Source organism: Rhinatrema bivittatum, chromosome 12 (genome assembly GCF_901001135.1).
Source record: "Rhinatrema bivittatum chromosome 12, aRhiBiv1.1, whole genome shotgun sequence".
Lineage (NCBI taxonomy): Eukaryota > Metazoa > Chordata > Amphibia > Gymnophiona > Rhinatrematidae > Rhinatrema > Rhinatrema bivittatum.
The window spans coordinates 5,019,342-5,045,019 of NC_042626.1; the positions used below are offsets into that span (position 1 = coordinate 5,019,342).

Sequence of the window (25,678 nt, forward strand, 5' to 3'; positions counted from 1 at the left end):
GGCATCAGGCGCCAGTTGTTCTGCCAGGGCCTGGATTACTGATGTTACCTCGGCATTCTTCTCCAGGCAAGGACCAGTCAGAATAACCAGGAAGTGAGGCAGTGGGCCAGGAAATACTGGTGCAGGAGTGTGGGGTCTGTGTGTTCCCACTGTGCCACTAACAAACACGAAACTCGGAGGCTGCGACTGTGATTCGCGTTCGGCTGGTTGGGCGCAGAACGTGACTCATGGACACAGTAAAACGTTTTGGTTATCAGCAGATACTTCTCGGCCCACTCGGTGGCCCCCTGCCCTCTGTCACCATGGGAATGAAGGGATGTTTTTCCATCTCTTGAGTTTTCTTACTCCGTCTTGATCGAAAGTTAATTATCGGATTCTGGCAGGCTCATAAAATCCCTGAGATCAGAAATTCATTGCTTCAGTGTCAGATGTGGTAGAATCAGGATTTAAATAGCGTTCAGCGCAGTCTTTCCAGTCCCAATAGAAATGTATTTATTTATCTTATGTAGGCATCTTCCAGGACAAGATCACAACAGTTTACAAATTCATCGTTCAATCACATTCTGAGTCAATATTCATAAATTAGATCAAAACCAAAGCAGATATCTGTTCTTATTCCTGATTACACTCTTAAGATATCTTTGACAGGCCTTTCATGCCATTGTAAGTCTTTTCTGTATGTATAATGCTCCCTGCCTCTCTCTCCCCCCTGACTGATGTGGGACTGAGTGCACTGTGAGTAAGCTGGGAAACAATTGATGACTGAAATTGTGTGCTCTGCTGGCTGACCCTGCTGTGCCTGCCTCCTTCCTCCAGTAATCCCAGATTTTGGTCTGCTCTTTGTATTTGTTGTAGTATTGATGGTGTTTGCTCTTTCTTGCTGGTACCTTTGGGGGAGTTGATGATGCACTTTTCTGCTCTGTTGGAGAGTTAGTGTTTGCTGTTTGATGCTGAGGTGCTGTTTGAGTTGATGATGCACTTTCCTTCTGCTGCTGTTGGGAGAGTTAGTGTTTGCTGTTTGATGCTGAGGTGCTCTTGAGGTTGTTGACTGCCGATTGTTGGAGTTGATGATGCACTTTCCTGCTCTGTTGGAGAGTTAGTGTTTGCTGTTTGATGAGGTGCTCTTGAGGTTGTTGACTGCCGATTGTTGGAGTTGATGATGCACTTTCCTGCTCTGTTGGAGAGTTAGTGTTTGCTGTTTGATGCTGAGGTGCTCTTGATGTTGTTGACTTGCTTTGTTGGGGAGTTGATGATGCACTTTCCTGCTGCTGTTGGAGTTCATATGCTGATGGTGCTATTTGCAGTTGTTCTAAAGTTGATATTTGCTGTTGGGGATTTGGTGCCATTGTACTGTTGTGGAGTTGATGATATTTGCTGTTGGCTGTTAGTACTGCTGTTTGCAATTGTTGGAGAGTGGTTGTTTATTTGATGATGCCAGTAGTGCTATTTGGAGTTTAGTTTATTTGCAGTCTTGATTTACTGCCAGTTACCTTTCAAATATTAAAGCAGTTTATATAGAAACAGAGAAGTGTGATGGCAGGAAACATAGTAACATAGTGATGATAGCAGCAAAGGACTCAATGCTCCATCCAGTCTGCCCAGCCAGCTTCTTATGGTAGTTTCTGCCGTGCTGTGCAGGTTTCTCTTGAAGGTAGCAACTGCTGCTCCATGCACTTATCCCCAAGCTTTATGATAACCCATAAATTTCCTGCTAACAACATTTTTACTGGGCCAGGAGCCTTCTTGAGAATTCAGACAGTGCTGCGTGTTTTGCTTTTGGACTTGGCCTTAGAAGCAGTCCTGTGCTTTTTCCCTTATGTCTGGGTCTGTGGTGGTTCTCAGAAGCCAATTCCCCCTGCCACCAGCCCCCCCCCCCCCCCCCCCCAGACCATATGGTCCATCTAGCCTGCCTATCCATCCAATTTCTATAGCCCTTACAATTCCTCCAAGCTTTCTTGAATTCAGACACTGGCCTTATCTCCACCACCTCCACTGGGAGGGCGTTTCATGCATCCACCACCCTCTCTGGAAAGAAATATTTCCTTAAATTACTCCTGAGTCTGCCCCCTTTCATCCTAATCTCATGATCCCCTCGTTCTAGAGCCTCCTTTCCATTGAAAGAGGCTCAGCTCCTGTGCATGGAAACCTTTGAGATATTTGAATGTCTCTATCATATCTCTCCTTTCCTCTAGGGAGTACATGTTATGATCTTTAAGTCCTTCCCCATATGCTTTAGAACAAAGACCACTGGCCATTTTAGTGACCTCCCGCTGGACCGGCTCCGTCCTGTTTCTATCCTTTTGCAGGTGGGGTCTCCAGAATTGTACTCAGTATTCCCAGTGAGGTCTCACCAGGGACCTGTACAGGGGCAATGTCACCTCCCTTTTCTGCTGACCCTTCCTCTCCCTATGCAGCCAAGCAGCTTTCTGGCTTTTACCATCGCTTTAGCCACCTGAAGTTCATCAGACGCGATCACCCCCAGATCCGGCTCAGAAGAATTTCACCTCCAATACTGCACCTTTCCCATGACTCTGCATTTTTTAGCACTAAATCTTAGCTGCTGGACCTTAGACCATTACTAAGCTTCGCCAGATCCTTCCTCATGTTTTCCACATCTTTCTGGCTGGCTGTCTATCCTGTTGCAGATTTTGGTATCACCGTCAAAAACAAAACAAAACCCTTTCCTGACCATCCTTCTGCTATGTTGGGCATGAAAATTTAATAATGGTAAAAAGTTATCCATGTTATAAAATAAAATTGACAGCAAAGCCCAGTAAAATGGGTTCTAAGTATCAGTGAAAGCTTCATGAAACCACCAGGCCTTCACTACCAAAATTTGTGATAGTTTTTCTCTAAACGGTGATGATGTTTGTTGATTGTTGTTTGAGTGCTGTTTGCTACTGATGTTACTGATGGTGGTGTTGTGATATTGATGCTGATTGTTTTGGAATAGTTGATGATGCTGATTTATTGTTTAGTGTCTCAGAGAGAGACTCTTGTAGGACTTCATATGATGAACTTAACAGATGTGAAGGAGTTCGGTTTCGGGATGCCTTTCATAAAGGCTGCATCACTTTGCAAAGACAGGGTCGTGCTGCACTGCTGGGATATAAATGAATCCGTATTAGTTAATGCCATCATGTGAGGGGGCAGAGATGAAAAGCGAACATGGAGGTGATGTCCAGATCCTCCATCCTGTGAGCGCGTGGTGGACATGGAGGGCCTCCGATGGGGCTCCCTAAGGCTTTTCTAGGGAGGGTGTGAGGCGATGGGAAGGTGAATATGGCACCAGATCTCAGCTCTGGTGACAGACAGGATTTAACCCCCACCTCCTGGGGACCTGTTGCCTGCCCAGGGCAGTCCTGTGCTGGGGCTGGGGGTCATTGTCTGGGCGGGAACAGGCTCCAGGCGAGCCCATGGCAGAGGCTCTAGATTCAGTCACAAAAAGTCTATTTTGGTCCCTGTCAGAACTTTTATCAGCTGATGATGTTAGCAGAGTGTTGTGCAAATAATTCTGCAACTCTCTCCTCCTGTGCTTTCTGGGGAATTGTTTTCTAAGCCTGGGTTGCTGCTGGCTCTCCTGCTGATGTCAGAGCGAAACCCGAAGTAGCAGAAAGTTTTGTCTGCTGAGGAGCCTGGGAAGGAGGAAGCCAGGGCTGCTCAGTCTGAGGAAAGTTAAATTTGAGATTTGGGCTCTCTGAAGACATGAGGAGAAGCACAGCCCTCGCCTTCCGCCATAACAGGAAGATGAAAGGTATTCTGGATATAGCCTTAGGCTAATGACATGATGGGCTAGACGGGAGCCAGCCTGCGGCCACAAAGCGCAGATGTGGGAGAGGGAACGTGAAGGGAGCCCGCTCGTTTCTGGTGGCTCCTGGAACGTGAGATCAGCGTGGTCAGGGCGGGGGATGAATGTCTTTTAACAGGACCTGTATCTTATTATCGCCCCCAGCCTGCTCCCAAAGTATTGTGGGATTGTACGCCGGAGTGGAAATATGAACAGCAGGGCTCTCCGCTGGCTTTAGATTGATGTAGCAGAGCAGTGGGGGAGGATCACCCACAAGAGTGGAGAGGAAATGAACGTGAATGGGACTGTGTCAGTGCGGTCCCTGCCGGCATTACTCCTCGATTCCCCCGGCTGGCATTTCAGGCTGCCCGGCTCCATTCTGTGGGGGCTCTCGGACCACCTTGGACGCAGGTCTTCCTCTGGGCTACGCCGGCGCAGGGGTGACCTGGGTTCAGGATTCCTCGCAGCTGTATTTTCGGTTCAGCGAGTTGAAGGGCGCATTCATTCCCAGGACGACGATGCCGTCGCAGGTGCCTCCATCAGGAGGTTTCATGCAGACAAGTTCCCACGCACCCTCCAAAAAATGGAGGTCCATATTCAGTAGGGTGCTTAATGGACAGGTTATGTGGCTAAAGTTAGCAGGATAAGTGTACGTGCCTAGTGTTATCTGGCTACATGTATAGCTGAACATAGCCCTTTATGCTTTTAAGTTACCAGGCCTGGGGGGGAGGGGTGGTTAGAAGGGGGAGGCCTGGGGGGGGGGGGGGCGGTTAGAAGGGTGAGGCCTGGGGGGGGGGGGGGCGGTTAGAAGGGGGAGGCCTGGGGGGGGAGGGGCGGTTAGAAGGGGGAGGCCTGGGGGGGAGGGGCGGTTAGAAGGGGGAGGCCGGGGGGGGGGGGGTTAGAAGGGTGCGGCCTGGGGGGGGGGCGGTTAGAAGAGTGAGGCCTGGGGGGGGGTGGTTAGAAGGGTGAGGCCTGGGGGGGAGAAGAGTGAGGACTTAGCATTAGCTTTGTGGAGGAGGAAGGGGTCTGGGACTGGATATCTTTCAAAGGTCTGCGGATAAGTAGCCACAAGATCTGCCCAGCAGCAGGGCTCACCTAGCGAGATCTGCCCGATATGTAACGAGCTTAGCTGGACAGCTCAGCCCCTCCCCCAGCGCACATGATGTGCCCCTTTATTTACAGCCACATTCTGGCTGGGTGGCGAGTTGCACTGCTTGATTTTACTCAGTTAAGGACCGGACCTTTAGAAACAAAACCCAAGCCGCCTAGCTGCCGCGTGGATGAGAGGGGGGCACTGAGGCGGGCATCCTGAGCGCAGGTCGGGCAGGAAACGCGTGCCCTGCCGTGGGATAATGGTAGGAAATCGGTAGCGTCTGTCCTGAAGGAAAATCTCTGCTTGATGGGATCCCCCGAGCATGCACCCCCCCCCCCCCCGCCACAAGGCTGCATCACTGCTCTCAGACTCGCACGGCTATCGTGGACCCGGGCGGTGAGGATATTAACAGGAAACCCATGTCTAACGGTGGGGGGGAGCTTCTGGACAGTGACAGGACAGCACGAGGAAGGGGCTCCCAGATCTGCCTGGTGACAGAGCACGAGAGCATTGCTTTATTTTCTGCATTACTCACATTTATAAACTGCTGGGTAAGGAGATAAAATCCAGGGTATTCAGGTAACTTACAGTCACAATAAAAGACAGAGAAGCACCAAAAGCCGTGGTGGGCAGGTTTGTCTGTCCAGCCAGAGCCCGGGATGGGATTGCGTCAGACAGGAAGTGGGCGGGATCGGGGCCAGGGCTGGGTGTGAACTTGCTCAGGACCACACTGGCAAGATCAGCGGGGTAAAGAGGAGAAGGTGGTCAGAGAGGCACTCACCCCGCCTCTCTCTAACTTACCTCTTCTCCCTTATAGCAAACAAAGCCAGGGCTCTGCCCTTTCTCTCGGGGAAGGCACCTCCCACGCTCTCTGTCCTTCAGGGCTGGGGCTCATGAGTGATCCATGCGGAGGAGCCAGGACTGACCTAACCCGCCCCCTCTGCCAGGGAAAAGGCGGCAGAAGGCTGCTCTGGGTTGCTCTGCTGGAGGTTGTGGACAGCAGAAGGGGTTGAGCTGGCAGACGTTTGAAGGCTGTGAGCAGTCGTGCCGGTCATCCGGGCCAGGGGTGGCTCTGCTGCTCATAAACTTCAAACTTGTAGCAAGTCAAATCCTTTTTTCTGTCTGTGGTGTCTGCTTCAGTATCACCCCTTCCCCTTCAGTTCCCTGCAGTACAGGAGGAGAAGTGGGGAGGGGCTGGATTAGGGAGCAGTGTCTGTGCTTCAGGCTCTCCCCCTCCTCTTCTCTTCCCTGCAGGTCGCCTGCAGGGGAGGGGCTGGATTAGGGAGCAGTGTCTGTTCTCTTCTCTGTAAGTCAGGCTCTCCCCCTCCTCTTCTCTTCCCTGCGGGCTGCCTGGAGGGGAGGGGCTGGATTAGGGAGCAGTGTCTGTTCTCTTCTCTGTGTGCTTCAGTATCACCCCTTCCCCTTCAGTTCCCTGCAGTACAGGAGGAGAAGTGGGGAGGGGCTGGATTAGGGAGCAGTGTCTGTTCTCTTCTCTGTGTGCTTCAGGCTCTCCCCCTCCTCTTCTCTTCCCTGCAGGTCGCCTGCAGGGGAGGGGCTGGATTAGGGAGCAGGGTCTGTGCTTCAGGCTCTCCCCCTCCTCTTCTCTTCCCTGCAGGCTCCCTGGAGGGGAGGGGCTGGATTAGGGAGCAGTGTCTGTTCTCTTCTCTGTGCTTCAGGCTCTCCCCCTCCTCTTCTCTGCAGGCTCCCTGGAGGGGAGGGGCTGGATTAGGGAGCAGGGTCTGTTCTCTTCTCTGTGTGCTTCAGGCTCTCCCCCTCCTCTTCTCTTCCCTGCAGGCTCCCTGGAGGGGAGGGGCTGGATTAGGGAGCAGTGTCTGTTCTCTTCTCTATGCTTCAGGCTCTCCCCCTCCTCTTCTCTTCCCTGCAGGCTCCCTGGAGGGGAGGGGCTGGATTAGGGAGCAGTGTCTGTTCTCTTCTCTGTGCTTCAGGCTCTCCCCCTCCTCTTCTCTTCCCTGCAGGCTGCCTGGAGGGGAGGGGCTGGATTAGGGAGCAGCGTCTGTTCTCTTCTCTGTGTGCTTCAGGCTCTCCCCCTCCTCTTCTCTTCCCTGCAGGCTGCCTGGAGGGGAGGGGCTGGATTAGGGAGCAGTGTCTGTTCTCTTCTCTGTGTGCTTCAGGCTCTCCCCCTCCTCTTCTCTTCCCTGCAGGCTGCCTGGAGGGGAGGGGCTGGATTAGGGAGCAGTGTCTCTTCTCTTCTCTGTGTGCTTCAGGCTCTCCCCCTCCTCTTCTCTTCCCTGCAGGCTGCCTGGAGGGGAGGTGCTGGATTAGGGAGCAGTGTCTGTTCTCTTCTCTGTAAGTCAGGCTCTCCCCCTCCTCTTCTCTTCCCTGCGGGCTGCCTGGAGGGGAGGGGCTGGATTAGGGAGCAGTGTCTGTTCTCTTCTCTGTGAGTCAGGCTCTCCCCCTCCTCTTCTCTTCCCTGCAGGCTGCCTGGAGGGGAGGGGCTGGATTAGGGAGCAGTGTCTCTTCTCTTCTCTGTGTGCTTCAGGCTCTCCCCCTCCTCTTCTCTTCCCTGCAGGCTGCCTGGAGGGGAGGGGCTGGATTAGGGAGCAGTGTCTGTTCTCTTCTCTGTGTGCTTCAGGCTCTCCCCCTCCTCTTCTCTTCCCTGCAGGCTGCCTGGAGGGGAGGGGCTGGATTAGGGAGCAGTGTCTCTTCTCTTCTCTGTGTGCTTCAGGCTCTCCCCCTCCTCTTCTCTTCCCTGCAGGCTGCCTGGAGGGGAGGTGCTGGATTAGGGAGCAGTGTCTGTTCTCTTCTCTGTAAGTCAGGCTCTCCCCCTCCTCTTCTCTTCCCTGCGGGCTGCCTGGAGGGGAGGGGCTGGATTAGGGAGCAGTGTCTGTTCTCTTCTCTGTGAGTCAGGCTCTCCCCCTCCTCTTCTCTTCCCTGCAGGCTGCCTGGAGGGGAGGGGCTGGATTAGGGAGCAGTGTCTCTTCTCTTCTCTGTGTGCTTCAGGCTCTCCCCCTCCTCTTCTCTTCCCTGCAGGCTGCCTGGAGGGGAGGGGCTGGATTAGGAAGCAGTGTCTGTTCTCTTCTCTGTGTGCTTCAGGTTCTCCCCCTCCTCTTCTCTTCCCTGCAGGCTGCCTGGAGGGGAGGGGCTGGATTAGGGAGCAGTGTCTCTTCTCTTCTCTGTGTGCTTCAGGCTCTCCCCCTCCTCTTCTCTTCCCCGCTGGCTGCCTGGAGGGGAGGGGCTGGATTAGGGAGCAGCGTCTCTTCTCTTCTCTGTCTGCTCTGGAAACAAGTGGCAGTCCCATCCCGACTCTTTGGCGGATCAGGGAGCAGCGGGAAGGGTTAGGACGGCCGTTGCTGGCGTTTCGGGCTTTATAGGAATGTAGATAGCTGGGTGGCTGCTCTCGCTCTCTCTCTCTCCTACTGTGGATTGATGAGAAGCAGAGTTTTCCCAGTGGATAAAGGTAAATGGTGCAGGATCCCGGGGCTGTGTACGGGGAGCAGCGAGTGAAGCCATGGCATCTTGCATGAGAGAGACGTGTTTGGGCGACTGTGAGGACGTGCAGAGGGCATGTGAGTGGCAGCTGAAATGTGATCTTTAAGATCTCCTCCTTACTGAGCCCCGATGAAGGGGGGGCAGAGAGAGAGGAGAGCTGCTGCTTCGCCTATGGAAAGGTGAGCCGGCCTGCGTTTGCCACTTTCCCTTGTGGCAGGGCTGGGAAGATGATTTAATCCGCGGTGCTGCCCTCTGAATCCTGCTTGAAGCCCGCTGAGGCGGTGGATTATGTCTGCTCAGCAGTGATTGCATTCCTGCTGCCCCTTCCAGAATAAACTAACCTCCGAGTGGTTCAGCATTTTATTTGGTTATTTGCACCTCTGTTGGAGGCGTTGGCTAACAAAAATAATCCTAACTGCAGGTACAGGATGCCGGGTTCCACCTCGGGAGTCGCCACCCAGGAAAAGGACCTTGGGGTCCTTATGGACGATGCCTTGAAATCTTAGGCAATCAAGACGGCAAATACGCTGCTTGGAATTATCTGGAAAGGAGCTGAGTCTGTCCTATTGCCTTTCTCTAGCTCCATGGCGCGACCGCCCCCGGGGTATCGCGTGCGGTTCTGGTAACCCGCGTGTCGAGAGAGAGAGAGAGAGCAGATATAGAAAAGGTACAGAGAAGGGGCTGGCAGAGCTCCCTCATGGAGAAAGCTAAACAGATCAGGAAAAGAAATGACTGAGGGGGGGTGATTATATCTGCCCCCGCCCTCACTGGGGGGAAATGGGACACAGATAGGAAATCTGGCACCCAAAAAGATAAAAGGTAGAGCCAGGTGAGAGCAGCACAAGTCGTGCCGGTGCTGGAGGCGCGGCAGGTCCCTGCCCCAGAGAGCTCGGGTGTGTGCCACACCCGGCCTGTTTGCTTCCAGGAGCTGTGCAGAAAGGGTGGGACCCGCTCCAGCCTTTCCCAAAGAAATAACAGCATAAAGGTAGAGCCTGTGATCTGTGTTTGGGTCGTGTGCTCACTTGCACCTGAATCCTGAGACGTGCTCTGAATGTTTGCCAGGGGCAGCCCAGGAGGGACTCGTATGGAAAGTCTGGAGGTGGGGAGGGGAGGGAGAGCAGGGAGGAGAGCTGCGCGTGGGGCTGGGTACAGCGAGTGCTGCGCTGGCGGGGGGCTTGCTAGGGGCTTTACCCTTCAGCGCTGACCAGCTAAGTTTGCCAAGTTCAGCCACTCGGCTTTTCCAGCTGAAAGTCCCTCTGATCCAGCTCTTTGCTGTGTGGAGGACTCGGCTGCTGGTCCTGCCTCTCCCCCCTCCCCATTCCACAAGGGCCTGGGTGAGGAGCCCCCTCCTCCAGCGCTGGCAGTGCCATCCTTGGACTCTAATCCTTCGGGGTGGTAAAGCCTGCCTGGTTCAGTAGAGGGAGGGGTGACGCTGGGATCCAGGCTGAAAAAGAGGGGCACGGATGAAGCCCCTCCCCTCCGTCTGCCGCAGGCTGGAAACGTCTCCAGGCCCTAGCTCGCACTTCCTAGATACGAAGAGGCTAGGCCAGGTTATTTCTAGGGGCATGGAGAGTGTCAGGGGGAAACATGCAAACTGAGCACAAGCTAAGTGAGCAGCAGCTTCACGCACTGAGTGGTGGAATTGGAACTCGGGTCTCCAGCTTGCACATGTTAAAAGCTTTGCAGGTTCCTAGTAATTTGGTTCCTTATATTAGGCGGCAGGAACAGTTGGCACGGTGGTCACAGACATGAGGAGGGGGCCTGTCTCAGGTATGCAGCAAGAGCCTAGCAGGGCGCAGGAAATCCTAGCGATCTCTGCGTTGTGTGCTCTGAGTTAAACAAATGCGGGTGAGCGTGGCCAACCGCGTGGATCCCGCGGCCACTGTCTTTGGCTCACAGCAGCCCAGTGTCCGTGGTCGCGCAGAGAAGCTCCTCAGCTGTAATGACTCCCAGCCCAGAGAACTGGCTAACATCCCTCTGTTGGCCACGCGCTGCGTGGGGCCAGTGGCGTGCAGTGCACGCTGGCTTGTGTTCTGCAGGTAGGAAACCTGATCACATTACCCCCTCGCTGATTTCACTGCATCGGCTGCCGGTACAGGCCTGAATATGTTATAAAGTATTAACAATAGTATTCCTACTCATTCACTCCGGTCTGCCAGGCGCGACACTGCACCCGCACCCACCGCAGCGAACACTAAGATCGCAGAATGCAGGACTGGTGCCTGTGCACGCCAGACGTATGTAAGGCATCGCGTGTTTTCCATAGCGAGCCCAGAGCGTGGCATGCTCTACCCGAGACGTTAGGTTTGATACCAGAAAGAAGGAGATGTAAACGCGGCGATTCAAAAACGCATACGACCTAACGTAAAAACGTCAGAACGAGGAGAACTAATAACGAGGAATAAAATGAACAGGATAATGTAAGAATCTCAGCCCAATGTACTGACCAAGATGTGAAACTTGTTCTGCCATTTTATTTTATGTCCTAGATCTTTAGTTAACTGTTGGATCGAGGTTGATGCCTGTTCATGAATACGACCTCTGTAACCCCTCGTTATCTGTGGATTTCTAGCTGTGAATGTTACTTCTGTAAACCGTTGTGATCTTCACCTGCAGCCACGGTGCATAAAATGTCTGAATGAATGAATGAATAAACGCGTTTTGAGCGTGACTTGCTCTCGGAGGGGTTGTGCTTCTCTCGTCCGACCACCCTGACTCTGCTCGCTCCTCTTCCCCAGAGATCCGGGTGCAGCTGACGGAGCAGTTCAAATGCCTGGACCAGCAGTGCGAGCTGCGCGTGCAGCTGCTGCAGGACCTGCAGGACTTCTTTCGGAAGAAGGCGGAGGTGGAGATGGATTACTCGCGAAACCTGGAGAAGCTGGCGGAGAGGTTCCTGACCAAAACCCGCAGCACCAAAGACCAGCAGTTCAAGTAGGTTCTGGTAGTGGGTTTCCTGGGCTCCTCCTTGCTCGTGACAGATTAGGTAAATGCTGGAGAACTGGGCAGCGTAATTACTAGATCATGCCTGTTGGCGTGTTTGGCAGGGCAGCTGTCCTGGAGGAGGCTCATCCCGCACAGACCTGCCACCCTAGCATCTCTGCAGCCTTGTGCCCAGCTCCCGCCCAGGAGGATTAATTTCAGTTTTTACAAAAGGGTTTTTCCTGTACAAGATGTATTTGTGTCATTTGCTCCGCCCCTGGATAAAATGGCTCTGCGGGGACCAGGCTTGGAGAATTGTAATTGATGCATTTCATGTATTCAGCTTGACGTTGGTTGTCGAGCTCCGTAGACGTGCTTTGTGAATACGGAAGAGCGGGGTATGAGGCTGCGGTGTGGCTGTGCATGACTGGGATTCTCCGAGGAATTGCTGGGAGGAGGAGGAGCAGAATCCTCAAGGGTTGGAAGCAGGGACGTTCCTGCACAGGTGTCCTGAGGGCCGCTGTGTGTTAGCGTCTCCCATGCTGCTGGAATCTCTGCTGCCCGCAGGTCCTGATGGACATTTGTACACTCGATATCCTGGTGCCCTGTGCTGCGGGGTTCTGGCTGGCCCCATGCCACGTGGGCTGTCGCTTGTGTGGAGGAGGCTGCCTGTCAGCTAGGGATGTGGGAACTGGTGAATATTAGGGGTAACCATCCTGGTGCCCTGTGCTGCAGGGTCAATGCCACATGGGCTGTCGCTTGTGTGGAGGAGGCTGCCTGTCAGCTAGGGATGTGGGAGCTGGTGAGTATTAGGGGTAACCATCCTGGTGCCCTGTGCTGCAGGGTCAATGCCACGTGGGCTGTCACTTGTGTGGAGGAGGCTGCCTGTCAGCTAGGGATGTGGGAGCTGGTGAATATTAGGGGTAACCATCCTGGTGCCCTGTGCTGCAGGGTCAATGCCACGTGGGCTGTCGCTTGTGTGGAGGAGGCTGCCTGTCAGCTAGGGATGTGGGAGCTGGTGAATATTAGGGGTAACCATCCTGGTGCCCTGTGCTGCAGGGTCAATGCCACGTGGGCTGTCGCTTGTGTGGAGGAGGCTGCCTGTCAGCTAGGGATGTGGGAACTGGTGAATATTAGGGGTAACCATCCTGGTGCCCTGTGCTGCAGGGTCAATGCCACATGGGCTGTCGCTTGTGTGGAGGAGGCTGCCTGTCAGCTAGGGATGTGGGAGCTGGTGAGTATTAGGGGTAACCATCCTGGTGCCCTGTGCTGCAGGGTCAATGCCACGTGGGCTGTCACTTGTGTGGAGGAGGCTGCCTGTCAGCTAGGGATGTGGGAGCTGGTGAATATTAGGGGTAACCATCCTGGTGCCCTGTGCTGCAGGGTCAATGCCACGTGGGCTGTCGCTTGTGTGGAGGAGGCTGCCTGTCAGCTAGGGATGTGGGAGCTGGTGAATATTAGGGGTAACCATCCTGGTGCCCTGTGCTGCAGGGTCAATGCCACGTGGGCTGTCGCTTGTGTGGAGGAGGCTGCCTGTCAGCTAGGGATGTGGGAGCTGGTGAATATTAGGGGTAACCATCCTGGTGCCCTGTGCTGCAGGGTCAATGCCACGTGGGCTGTCGCTTGTGTGGAGGAGGCTGCCTGTCAGCTAGGGATGTGGGAGCTGGTGAATATTAGGGGTAACCATCCTGGTGCCCTGTGCTGCAGGGTCAATGCCACGTGGGCTGTCGCTTGTGTGGAGGAGGCTGCCTGTCAGCTAGGGATGTGGGAGCTGGTGAATATTAGGGGTAACCATCCTGGTGCCCTGTGCTGCAGGGTCAATGCCACGTGGGCTGTCGCTTGTGTGGAGGAGGCTGCCTGTCAGCTAGGGATGTGGGAGCTGGTGAATATTAGGGGTAACCATCCTGGTGCCCTGTGCTGCAGGGTCAATGCCACGTGGGCTGTCGCTTGTGTGGAGGAGGCTGCCTGTCAGCTAGGGATGTGGGAGCTGGTGAATATTAGGGGTAACCATCCTGGTGCCCTGTGCTGCGGGGTTCTGACTGGCCCCATGCCACGTGGGCTGTCGCTTGTGTGGAGGAGGCTTCCTGTCAGCTAGGGATGTGGGAGCTGGTGAGTATTAGGGGTAACCATCCTGGTGCCCTGTGCTGCAGGGTCAATGCCACGTGGGCTGTCGCTTGTGTGGAGGAGGCTGCCTGTCAGCTAGGGATGTGGGAGCTGGTGAGTATTAGGGGTAACCATCCTGGTGCCCTGTGCTGCAGGGTCAATGCCACGTGGGCTGTCACTTGTGTGGAGGAGGCTGCCTGTCAGCTAGGGATGTGGGAGCTGGTGAATATTAGGGGTAACCATCCTGGTGCCCTGTGCTGCAGGGTCAATGCCACGTGGGCTGTCGCTTGTGTGGAGGAGGCTGCCTGTCAGCTAGGGATGTGGGAGCTGGTGAGTATTAGGGGTAACCATCCTGGTGCCCTGTGCTGCAGGGTCAATGCCACGTGGGCTGTCACTTGTGTGGAGGAGGCTGCCTGTCAGCTAGGGATGTGGGAGCTGGTGAATATTAGGGGTAACCATCCTGGTGCCCTGTGCTGCGGGGTTCTGACTGGCCCCATGCCACGTGGGCTGTCGCTTGTGTGGAGGAGGCTGCCTGTCAGCTAGGGATGTGAGAGCTGGTGAGTATTAGGGGTAACCAAGTACATTTCAGAAGCAAGGTGAGCCGGGTGTGGGTGCATGCCTGGCACCGCGTGTCTGTCTGCGTTAATTCAGCTTGTGTTCTCTCTCTGGATTTTTATTTTACTGGTAAGTTTAAAACCTAGATGTTCCTTAATAGCCCAGTCACTTCTATTAGGTTCCTATTTCTATATTATGGGCCCAGTATTCAGACGTCCTACTTATCTGGCTATCTAGCGGCCGCTGAATTTCTGGTTATTTCAGTGGCCACTAGGTAGCTGGATAAGTGACTTATTTGGCTAGCTGGCTAACTTGGGGGTAGGCTGTGGGTGGATCTGGGCTTATCCCGCTGAGTAGTGCTTTTAACGGGGATGTCCCGCCGCATGCCGTGTAAGTTAGTCGGACATAGCTAGCTTAGATGCACACTTACCTTTCAGTATTGACCCCATAAGACTTGCAGAATCTGTTCCTCGTCGCCATTTCATTCTTTTGACCTGTAATCCTTGTTTCCATATTGTGCCTGCTTGTAGCTTTTAATCTGAAAGCTAATGACGTGCTACCTTTATTACCAGACGCTTTGGAGCGTAAACTCTTGCTCATCCGCATACTCTCCCCTTACCGTCTCTGAGTTTCCAGGCATAGGAGGGGTGTGAGCCCACCAGGACACGAGTGCCACGTGTTATGAAGCCTTTGCTTTCTGTTTTTCCACAAAGGGAGTGTCGTGCGTTTCTTGAGTGAGTCCGTGGGACAGGAGAGGCCAGGGCGGCTTTGTAACGCGTCCTCTGATGGCAGGCAGGGGTTTGTTACTCATGTGCCTGGTGAAAGATGCGGCAGAGCTTCACTTCTGTTCTGTTCTCCCCCCGCCCAGGAAGGAGCAGAACGTCCTCTCTCCAGTCAACTGCTGGAACATTCTCCTGAGCCAGGTAAAGCGGGAGAGCCGAGACCACGCCACGCTGAGCGATATCTACCTGAATAACATCATCCCTCGCTTCGGCCAGGTCAGCGAGGACTCGGGCAGGCTCTTTAAGAAGGTGAGTGCTCGAAAGCGTGCTCTGTACATGTGTGCGTGCTCCGTCATCTTGGCTGGGATATAGGGAGGCTCTCTAGTACCCTGACACGTACCTGCACTGCTCAGGCACCAGGTGCACATAGCTGCACGCGTGCGGGTGAAGCTGCCAGAGGTAGAACTCAGCTCTCTGCTGGCATCCTGTTGGGTTGTTGTACAGCTCCACGATGGTCCTGCACGTGTGTGCGCGTGCGTGTGTGTGCGCGTGCGTGTGTGCGCGCGCGCGTGTGTGTGCGTGTCTGTGTGTGTGTGTGCATGCGTGTGCGCGTGGGCCTTTCTCTGCATGCCTGCAGAAGCCACTTGGAAACCTGCCAGGTACTTATGACCTGAACTGACTCGATGGACGCTGCTCTGACTCACCCAGGCACTTCTTATGTTCTTTTACCAGTAATTAGCTTGGACTTGATTGTCGGTTTTCGTGGGCTTATAGGATAGCAGCTTCTTTCTACTCCTCGTCTTCTGCAGAGGGGACAGCAGTGAGGACCTCTCGGCAAACAGATTGCAGGAAGTGGGTGGATAAGGGAAGCGCCGTAGCAGATCGGCTGTAATTTCACCTGGAAATGGATGTTTTCACTTTCTGCCTGGCAGTACCAGCTCTGTGAGGTCTCCCCATACAAACCCTTCCTGTCTCTCCTGCTGACCCCTTAAGTGCCAGGATGGGTCAGACCAAGGTCCATCGAGCCCCGCATCCTGTACATAAGAACATAAGAAGGGCCAGGCTGGGTCAGACCAAGGTCCATCGAGCCCAGCATCCTGTACATAAGAACATAAGAAGGGCCAGGCTGGGTCAGACCAAGGTCCATCGAGCCCAGCGTCCTGTACATAAGAACATAAGAAGTGCCAGGCTGGGTCAGACCAAGGTCCATCGAGCCCTGCATCCTGTACATAAGAACATAAGAAGTGCCAGGCTGGGTCAGACCAAGGTCCATCGAGCCCAGCGTCCTGTACATAAGAACATAAGAAGGGCCAGGCTGGGTCAGACCAAGGTCCATCGAGCCCAGCATCCTGTACATAAGAACATAAGAAGCGCCAGGCTGGGTCAGTCCAAGGTCCATCGAGCCCAGCGTCCTGTACATAAGAACATAAGCAGTGCCAGGCTGGGTCAGTCCAAGGTCCATCGAGCCCTGCATCCTGTACATAAGAACATAAGAAGTGCCAGGCTGGGTCAGAGCAAGGTCCATCGAGCCCAGCGTCCTGTACATAAGAACATAAGAAGTGCCAGGCTGGGTCACAGCCAGGTCCATCGAGCCCAGCGTCCTGTACATAAGAACATAAGAAGGGCCAGGCTGGGTCAGAGCAAGGTCCATCGAGCCCTGCACCCTGTACATAAGAACATAAGAAGTGCCAGGCTGGGTCAGAGCAAGGTCCATCGAGCCCAGCGTCCTGTACATAAGAACATAAGAAGTGCCAGGCTGGGTCAGAGCAAGGTCCATCGAGCCCAGCATCCTGTACATAAGAACATAAGAAGGGCCAGGCTGGGTCAGACCAAGGTCCATCGAGCCCAGCGTCCTGTACATAAGAACATAAGAAGTGCCAGGCTGGGTCAGACCAAGGTCCATCGAGCCCAGCGTCCTGTACATAAGAACATAAGAAGGGCCAGGCTGGGTCAGACCAAGGTCCATCGAGCCCTGCATCCTGTACATAAGAACATAAGCAGTGCCAGGCTGGGTCAGAGCAAGGTCCATCGAGCCCAGCGTCCTGTACATAAGAACATAAGAAGTGCCAGGCTGGGTCACACCAAGGTCCATCGAGCCCAGCGTCCTGTACATAAGAACATAAGAAGTGCCAGGCTGGGTCAGAGCAAGGTCCATCGAGCCCTGCATCCTGTACATAAGAACATAAGAAGTGCCAGGCTGGGTCAGACCAAGGTCCATCGAGCCCTGCATCCTGTACATAAGAACATAAGAAGTGCCAGGCTGGGTCAGACCAGGGTCCCTCGAGCCCAGCGTCCTGTACATAAGAACATAAGAAGTGCCAGGCTGGGTCAGACCAAGGTCCATCGAGCCCAGCGTCCTGTACATAAGAACATAAGAAGCGCCAGGCTGGGTCAGACCAAGGACTATCGAGCCCAGCGTCCTGTACATAAGAACATAAGAAGTGCCAGGCTGGGTCAGACCAAGGTCCATCGAGCCCAGCGTCCTGTACATAAGAACATAAGAAGTGCCAGGCTGGGTCACACCAAGGTCCATCGAGCCCTGCATCCTGTACATAAGAACATAAGAAGTGCCAGGCTGGGTCAGACCAAGGTCCATCGAGCCCTGCATCCTGTACATAAGAACATAAGAAGTGCCAGGCTGGGTCAGAGCAAGGTCCATCGAGCCCAGCGTCCTGTACATAAGAACATAAGAAGCGCCAGGCTGGGTCAGACCAAGGACCATCGAGCCCAGCGTCCTGTACATAAGAACATAAGAAGTGCCAGGCTGGGTCAGACCAAGGTCCATCGAGCCCTGCATCCTGTACATAAGAACATAAGAAGTGCCAGGCTGGGTCACACCAAGGTCCATCGAGCCCAGCATCCTGTACATAAGAACATAAGAAGTGCCAGGCTGGGTCAGACCAGGGTCCATCGAGCCCAGCGTCCTGTACATAAGAACATAAGAAGTGCCAGGCTGGGTCAGACCAGGGTCCATCGAGCCCAGCGTCCTGTACATAAGAACATAAGAAGTGCCAGGCTGGGTCAGACCAAGGTCCATCGAGCCCAGCGTCCTGTGCATAAGAACATAAGAAGTGCCAGGCTGGGTCAGACCATGGCCCATCCAGCCCCCAGTCTGGATCACAAGAACCTGGCAGCTCCCATAAAGTAGATCTGATTCCTGTTACTCACTGCCAGGGATAGCGATGGCTTTCTATAGTCTCCCTGGCTAATCAGGTGTTACCACGTTTCCTCTCGCTGTGACCTCATGCAGACACCGAGGGGCAGCCCAGCAGCTGCAGGACCTCTCCCCAGCTGTTTTCTCTCCAATCTAGGTCCCCGGTTTAAGTTTGAGATGGGAGGAGCTGGAGGATCCAGTCCAGCTCTCTTGGGATTAGGGCAGCAGGCTGCCAGCCTGGTGCTCCTCATCGCTGAGCATCCTGAGGAGCGTGGACAGGGATGGGAGGCTCTCAGCTGCTTCCTGCCCCTCCCCAGGGTGTATGTCTGTGTTTCAGGGCACCGCGCCCCAAGCTCTGCCACTGAGAAGTACTTTTAGGTAAATAAATGCTCCCCGCACGCTGTCTCCTCTGCAGGGCGCATGTCCCTTTGTAGCGGAGCCTGGCTTTTGGGATTTTAATGTTTCAGGGTCCTCCTCCCTCTCACCGTGTTCAGGGTGTGCAAGAGCTCTGAGCGTCTCGTTGCTGATGAAGCGTTGGGCCCGCGGGTACCACCTCGGGTGTGCAGAGGGCTTGGTAAATGCTTCTCTCACCACCTCCGGGGATCCAGCGCCAGCTTCAGAAGTGGCCCAGGCCTCTCTCAAAATGCACCCTCCCCATCCACCTCCCGCCCACCAGGGACTTGGTGCATATTTCCTGTGAATTTGTCATCGGTGAAGGAGGTCGGAGCAGCAGCCCTGCCGGGAGCCCGGAGAGATTCTTCTCCATTTCCAACCAGGAAGCACTGAAAGGGGTTGGCATGGGGGGAGGGGGACACTGGAACTGAGACTGAAATTGTAACTCATTTCACAGAGCTTATTAAGTAACTGGTAGGAGCCCAGTTTGAACTGGGAGCAGAGTCCCTAAGTCATCAGACAGGATAAGGACACAATAAGGTCAGAGGATCCCAGAAGACTGGCACAAGAATCTCTCTCACCTCTTCTGGGATCCTCTGACCTTATCCAGGCTTTACCCCTCACTCCCCCCACAGCTAAGGATCCTCCGTGCTTATCCCAGGCTTTACCTCTCACTCCCCCACAGCTAAGGATCTATTGTGCTTATCCCAGACTTTACCCCTCACTCCCCCACAGCTAAGGATCCTCCGTGCTTATCCCAGGCTTTACCTCTCACTCCCCCACAGCTAAGGATCTATTGTGCTTATCCCAGGCTTTACCCCTCACTCCCCCACAGCTAAGGATCCTCTGTGCTTATCCCAGGCTTTACCCCTCACTCCCCCACAGCTAAGGATCCTCTGTGCTTATCCCAGGCTTTACCCCTCACTCCCCCACAGCTAAGGATCCTCCGTGCTTATCCCAGGCTTTACCTCTCACTCCCCCACAGCTAAGGATCCTCTGTGCTTATCCCAGTCTTTACCCCTCACTCCCCCACAGCTAAGGATCCTCTGTGCTTATCCCAGGCTTTACCCCTCACTCCCTCCCACAGCTAAGGATCCTCTGTGCTTATCCCAGGCTTTACCCCTCACTCCCTCCCACAGCTAAGGATCCTCTGTGCTTATCCCAGGCTTTACCCCTCACTCCCTCACAGCTAAGGATCCTCTGTGCTTATCCCAGGCTTTACCCCTCACTCCCTCACAGCTAAGGATCCTCTGTGCTTATCCCAGGCTTTACCCCTCACTCCCCCACAGCTAAGGATCCTCTGTGCTTATCCCAGGCTTTACCCCTCACTCCCTCCCACAGCTAAGGATCCTCTGTGCTTATCCCAGGCTTTACCCCTCACTCCCTCCCACAGCTAAGGATCCTCTGTGCTTATCCCAGGCTTTAACCCTCACTCCCTCCCACAGCTAAGGATCCTCTGTGCTTATCCCAGGCTTTAACCCTCACTCCCTCCCACAGCTAAGGATCCTCTGTGCTTATCCCAGGCTTTAACCCTCACTCCCTCGCAGCTAAGGATCCTCTGTGCTTATCCCAGGCTTTAACCCTCACTCCCTCACAGCTAAGGATCCTCTGTGCTTATCCCAGGATTTACCCCTCACTTCCCCACAGCTAAGGATCCTCTGTGCTTATCCCAGGCTTTACCCCTCACTCCCCCACAGCTAAGGATCCTCTGTGCTTATCCCAGGCTTTACCTCTCACTCCCCCACAGCTAAGGATCCTCTGTGCTTATCCCAGGCTTTACCCCTCACTCCCTCACAGCTAAGGATCCTCTGTGCTTATCCCAGGCTTTACCCCTCACTCCCCCACAGCTAAGGATCCTCTGTGCTTATCCCAGGCTTTACCCCTCACTCCCCCACAGCTAAGGATCCTCTGTGCTTATCCCAGGCTTTACCCCTCACTCCTTCACAGCTAAGGATCCTCTGTGCTTATCCCAGGCTTTACCCCTCACTCCTTCACAGCTAAGGATCCTCTGTGCTTATCCCAGGCTTTACCTCTCACTTCCTCACAGCTAAGGATCCTCTGTGCTTATCCCAGGCTTTACCTCTCACTCCCTCACAGCTAAGGATCCTCTGTGCTTATCCCAGGCTTTACCTCTCACTCCCTCACAGCTAAGGATCCTCTGTGCTTATCCCAGGCTTTACCTCTCACTCCCTCACAGCTAAGGATCCTCTGTGCTTATCCCAGGCTTTACCCCTCACTCCCTCACAGCTAAGGATCCTCTGTGCTTATCCCAGGCTTTACCCCTCACTCCCTCACAGCTAAGGATCCTCTGTGCTTATCCCAGGCTTTACTCCTCACTCCCCTACAGCTAAGGATCCTCTGTGCTTATCCCAGGCTTTATCCCTCACTCCCTCACAGCTAAGGATCCTCTGTGCTTATCCCAGGCTTTACCTCTCACTTCCTCACAGCTAAGGATCCTCTGTGCTTATCCCAGGCTTTACCCCTCACTCCCCCACAGCTAAGGATCCTCTGTGCTTATCCCAGGATTTACCCCTCACTCCCCCACAGCTAAGGATCCTCTGTGCTTATCTCTGGACTTTTTAAATTTGTGTTACTGCTTTTCTGTGAAGAAATGTTTCTGTGACAGTGTTGGTTGGGATCAGCACTGGGAGTTTATTAATATTTGGTAATAATAATTATCGTAAAGGGTCAGGAAGCGTGATACAGCTTGGGTTTCTCCTAGAGATGGATTGGGCCACTCAGGGAGGGGAAAATGGGAGATTTGTAGACCCAGCCATTGGGCTGCCTTCTCTCCTGATTCCCAAGCGCCTTCTGCTTATATAAAGGATGGTAGCTGTGTCAGAGAGAGGCCTGAGAGCTTGTGCACCCTGTGCGGGAGGCAGTGCTGAGGATGAACTTGCGGTTTTACAGCTGCTAAGGGGGGTCTGGCAGGTGGGCCACATCTTCTGGTCCACGTGGCCCTGTGAGGGTGAATTACCATCTTGGCATTGTGGTCCACCTTCAGGATTACAGCTCAGCACCCTGTGGCACAGGGAAGGGATGGAGATGGATCGGCTGCCGAGGACTGGCCCTGTAAAATGTGTGGTGTGGGGGAGGTGGTGCCAGCGGATTAGAGAGAGGCTGATGAGAGGTGATCTGCAGGTGCATAGAAGAGTGAGGAATGTGTGCAAGGCTGTGCAGTGGGGCTGCGCGAGTGTGACCTGACGTGGCTGTGCAATGGGGCTGCGCGAGTGTGACCTGACGTGGCTGTGCAATGGGGCTGCGCGAGTGTGACCTGACGTGGCTGTGCATGGGGCTGCGCGAGTGTGACCTGACGTGGCTGTGCAATGGGGCTGCGAGAGTGTGACCTGACGTGGCTGTGCATGGGGCTGCGAGAGTGTGACCTGACGTGGCTGTGCATGGGGCTGCGAGAGTGTGAACTGACGTGGCTGTGCAATGGGGCTGCGAGAGTGTGACCTGACGTGGCTGTGCAGTGGGGCTGCGCGAGTGTGACCTGACGTGGCTGTGCAGTGGGGCTGCGCGAGTGTGACCTGACGTGGCTGGCAGTGGGGCTGCGCGAGTGTGACCTGACGTGGCTGCGCGAGTGTGACCTGACGTGGCTGGCAGTGGGGCTGCGCGAGTGTGACCTGACGTGGCTGCGCGAGTGTGACCTGACGTGGCTGGCAGTGGGGCTGCGCGAGTGTGACCTGACGTGGCTGGCAGTGGGCTTGCAAGGATTCTCCCTTCTGACGCTGCTGACGGCTGCTGCTGTTTGCTTAGAAATTCCTGGCGGCACAGCTGTTTGCAGTTTGGAAACAGAGCCGTACTGGGATTTCTCTCCACTCTGAATGGGGCCCCGCACTGCTGCAAACAGCCCTTTGTGTGTTGTGCGCTCACTTCCCCATCATGTGATGTGCGCTTCTAAATTTAGGCCTTTGAATGAGCAGTTCAGGGAGGGAGCCTGCCTTGCGTTCTGCAGAATATTTTGATGACGGGTTGAGAAACGGAGGGCTGCACGTACGTGTGTGTGTGTGTGTGTGTGCGAGCGGCAGGCATGCAGACTCATTTCATGCCTGTGGTGTCTGCGTATATACTCCAGATGTGGGGTACCAGTTCCTCGTGACTGTGGAGGAGTAACGTGGGTCTCCTGCATGAGTCCTTTACGCTGTGCTGCCGGCGTTTTTGCCCCTCTGGATACAGGAGGCAGGACCAGGAACAATTAAGATGCAAATATTCGGGGGCAAGCCAAGTTCCTAAACTAACAGCTGGAAAGCAGACGCGCCCCGTCGCTTGCAGATCATTCACACGCGCATGAAGTCCTGAGGTTCTGTTTGCAGCAGGACTTGTGCAAGAGATGGACGGAGAGAACCTTTTCTGTGCAGTGCCAGCAGCTCCGGGGACCTCCGATGTGGATTTGGTGTCTCTTCAAAGACAGAAGAGCGAATCCTTCACCGCAGCAGCTTCTCCTCCCGCTTACCGACTGATGGATGAAAGTCGCTCAGACAAGCAGATCTACTATTGACGTGCCTGCAGTAGGAAGAGGAGGAGCTTCGTAAGTGATTTACCAGGAGCAGCAGCTGTGGCAGGATGTCCTTAATACACAGGAGTCCCATCCATTTAGGACCTTCTGTGCCCGCAGGAAAAGCTTTAACAGTTCAGACTGTCTTCTGCCTTGAGTAACGTCTCCCACACTGTCTATAATTTTAGACAGTGAGTGTTTGTTTCTCACTGTAGGTAAGTGCCGAAACGCACGCCCTTATGTCTAATTATTTAAAGCCTTCAGTTAGTCTACAAATGTCAGACTCTGTATCTCTCTTTAGTATTCTCACTGAGCTGGGGATACTGCACAGTCAACCTGTCTGAGGAAACCCAAGCTGTGTAGCTCCTCCTCGCCAGTGAGAGCCGTGTTTCACGTGTGACGGCAGAGGAGCAGCGCTTGCTTTTCCTCAGCCAGAGTTACTCTGCAGTATCTGAGGCTAACAGACGACCTCCATGCGACTTGTGAGCTGAGCTGAGCCGATGAGCTCTGGAAGACGTTTTATCTGCTCGCATCTTACCTTGACCTGGGCTTCCTTAAGTGGTAACAGAACAGCCTTCCTACCTCCCCGACCCGCTTCTCCGGCTCCGTAAAATGGTTGGGCGTCGATTTGGCCGGAGAGGAAATGTGGAATTGAGTCTTGATATCTTGCGGGTCTGCTCGTCGCCCCATTTTCGCGACCCCTCCACGTGCATCGTCGCTCGCACGCTCGCCGTACTTCCGCCCTCGCTCACGAGTGCGCACTTCTCTCTTTCCTTGCAGAGTAAAGAGGTGGGCGTCCAGCTTCAGGAGGATTTGATGAAAGTGTTGAATGAGCTCTACTCGGTAAGTGAGGGGAGAAGAGGGGGCCATGGAGGGAGGGGGGACGTGAGCTTGTCTCGTGCTGCTGTGCACAGCAGCCGGCCCACGCGTCTGCCGCCCCCGCCCCAGATTCCAGCCTTTCTGATTCAGGAATAGTTTGGAGAAATCGGGTTTCGGCCTGCGGAGGATGAATCTGTTTTATGCTGTAATTTACACTTAGGAGCTCACTGCAGCGCCCGGGCTGCCAGCTCTGCTGACACCAAGCACGTCCGTGACCTGACCACAAGGGGTGCTAGTGAGCAACATCTGGCTGCTGTTCCAGCCCTCAACATCTGGAGCTAATAGCAGATCTGTGTGTAAAAGCACCCCAGACCCTGGGTCTGGTGCACCCCTGCTCTGAAAGTGGCCGGCTTTTCCGATTTCTGGCCGATGGTGGGATGTGCTGGGGCACAGGGAGAGTTTCTGTACCTTCGTAGGCTTCCTGCTGATGCAGGAGTGGAGGGAGTAAGGGACACTTTATCAGCCAGGGAGAGAACTTGTTTGGCCAAACTTAGAAGCAGCGCTGGAATGTTCTGGATTCAATTTCTGGCAAAACAAACAATTTTGGCCTTCCCATGTGGTTAAGAGCAGCAGGACAAAAAGGTGACTGCTGTGCCCTGCACCCCCTGCAGCCCAGGACTAGGAAGAAACTCCCAGTCCATGCTTCAGGCACTAGGGGAGGGGGCACGGAGGCTGCTGTGGGAGACGCAGGATTACTGATGGGGGGGGGAGGGGGCACTGAGGCTGCTGTGGGAGACGCAGGATTACTGATGGGGGGGGAGGGGGCACGGAGGCTGCTGTGCGAGACGCAGGATTACTGATGGGGGGGGGGAGGGGGCACGGAGGCTGCTGTGGGAGACGCAGGATTACTGATGGGGGGGAGGGGGCACGGAGGCTGCTGTGGGAGACGCAGGATTACTGATGGGGGGGGGGGGGGCACGGAGGCTGCCGTGGGAGACGCAGGATTACTGATGGGGGGGGAGGGGGCACGGAGGCTGCTGTGGGAGACGCAGGATTACTGATTGGGGGGGGGGGGGGGCACGGAGGCTGCTGTGGGAGACGCAGGATTACTGATGGGGGGGGGAGGGGGCACGGAGGCTGCTGTGGGAGACGCAGGATTACTGATGGGGGGGGGGGGGGGCACGGAGGCTGCTGTGGAGACGCAGGATTACTGATGGGGGGGGGAGGGGGCACGGAGGCTGCTGTGGGAGACGCAGGATTACTGATGGGGGGGGGGGGGGCACGGAGGCTGCTGTGGGAGACGCAGGATTACTGATGGGGGGGGGAGGGGGCACGGAGGCTGCTGTGGGAGACGCAGGATTACTGATGGGGGGGGGGGGGGCACGGAGGCTGCTGTGGGAGACGCAGGATTACTGATGGGGGGGGAGGGGGCACGGAGGCTGCTGTGGGAGACGCAGGATTACTGATGGGGGGGAGGGGGCACGGAGGCTGCTGTGGGAGACGCAGGATTACTGATGGGGGGGGAGGGGGCACGGAGGCTGCTGTGGGAGACGCAGGATTACTGATGGGGGGGGAGGGGGCACGGAGGCTGCTGTGGGAGACGCAGGAGTACTGATGGGGGGGGAGGGGCACGGAGGCTGCTGTGGGAGACGCAGGATTACTGATGGGGGGGAGGGGCACGGAGGCTGCTGTGGGAGACGCAGGATTACTGATGGGGGGGGGAGGGGGCACGGAGGCTGCTGTGGGAGACGCAGGATTACTGATGGGGGGGGGGGGGGCACGGAGGCTGCTGTGGGAGACGCAGGATTACTGATGGGGGGGGAGGGGGCACGGAGGCTGCCGTGGGAGACGCAGGATTACTGATGGGGGGGGAGGGGGCACGGAGGCTGCTGTGGGAGACGCAGGATTACTGATGGGGGGGAGGGGGCACGGAGGCTGCTGTGGGAGACGCAGGATTACTGATGGGGGGGAGGGGGCACGGAGGCTGCTGTGGGAGACGCAGGATTACTGATGGGGGGGAGGGGGCACGGAGGCTGCTGTGGGAGACGCAGGATTACTGATGGGGGGGGAGGGGGCACGGAGGCTGCTGTGGGAGACGCAGGATTACTGATGGGGGGGAGGGGGCACGGAGGCTGCTGTGGGAGACGCAGGATTACTGATGGGGGGGAGGGGGCACGGAGGCTGC

General features: G+C 55.2%; 1 protein-coding gene across 3 annotated transcripts in view; it reads left to right on the plus strand.

Moving 5' to 3' along the window:
* The window catches only part of SRGAP2 (SLIT-ROBO Rho GTPase activating protein 2), a 110,736-nt gene that overhangs the window by 35,242 nt on the left and 49,816 nt on the right, over positions 1–25,678 (plus strand). For 2 of the 3 annotated variants that reach the window (XM_029573836.1, XM_029573837.1), the window contains exons 3-5: positions 11,069–11,261; positions 14,776–14,938; positions 23,455–23,517. In XM_029573836.1, the coding sequence (XP_029429696.1) occupies positions 11,069–11,261; positions 14,776–14,938; positions 23,455–23,517 (419 nt within the window). Of the gene's footprint in view, positions 1–3,651; positions 3,755–11,068; positions 11,262–14,775; positions 14,939–23,454; positions 23,518–25,678 lie in introns of those variants that run through there. The other variant, XM_029573839.1, reaches the window with a different exon arrangement.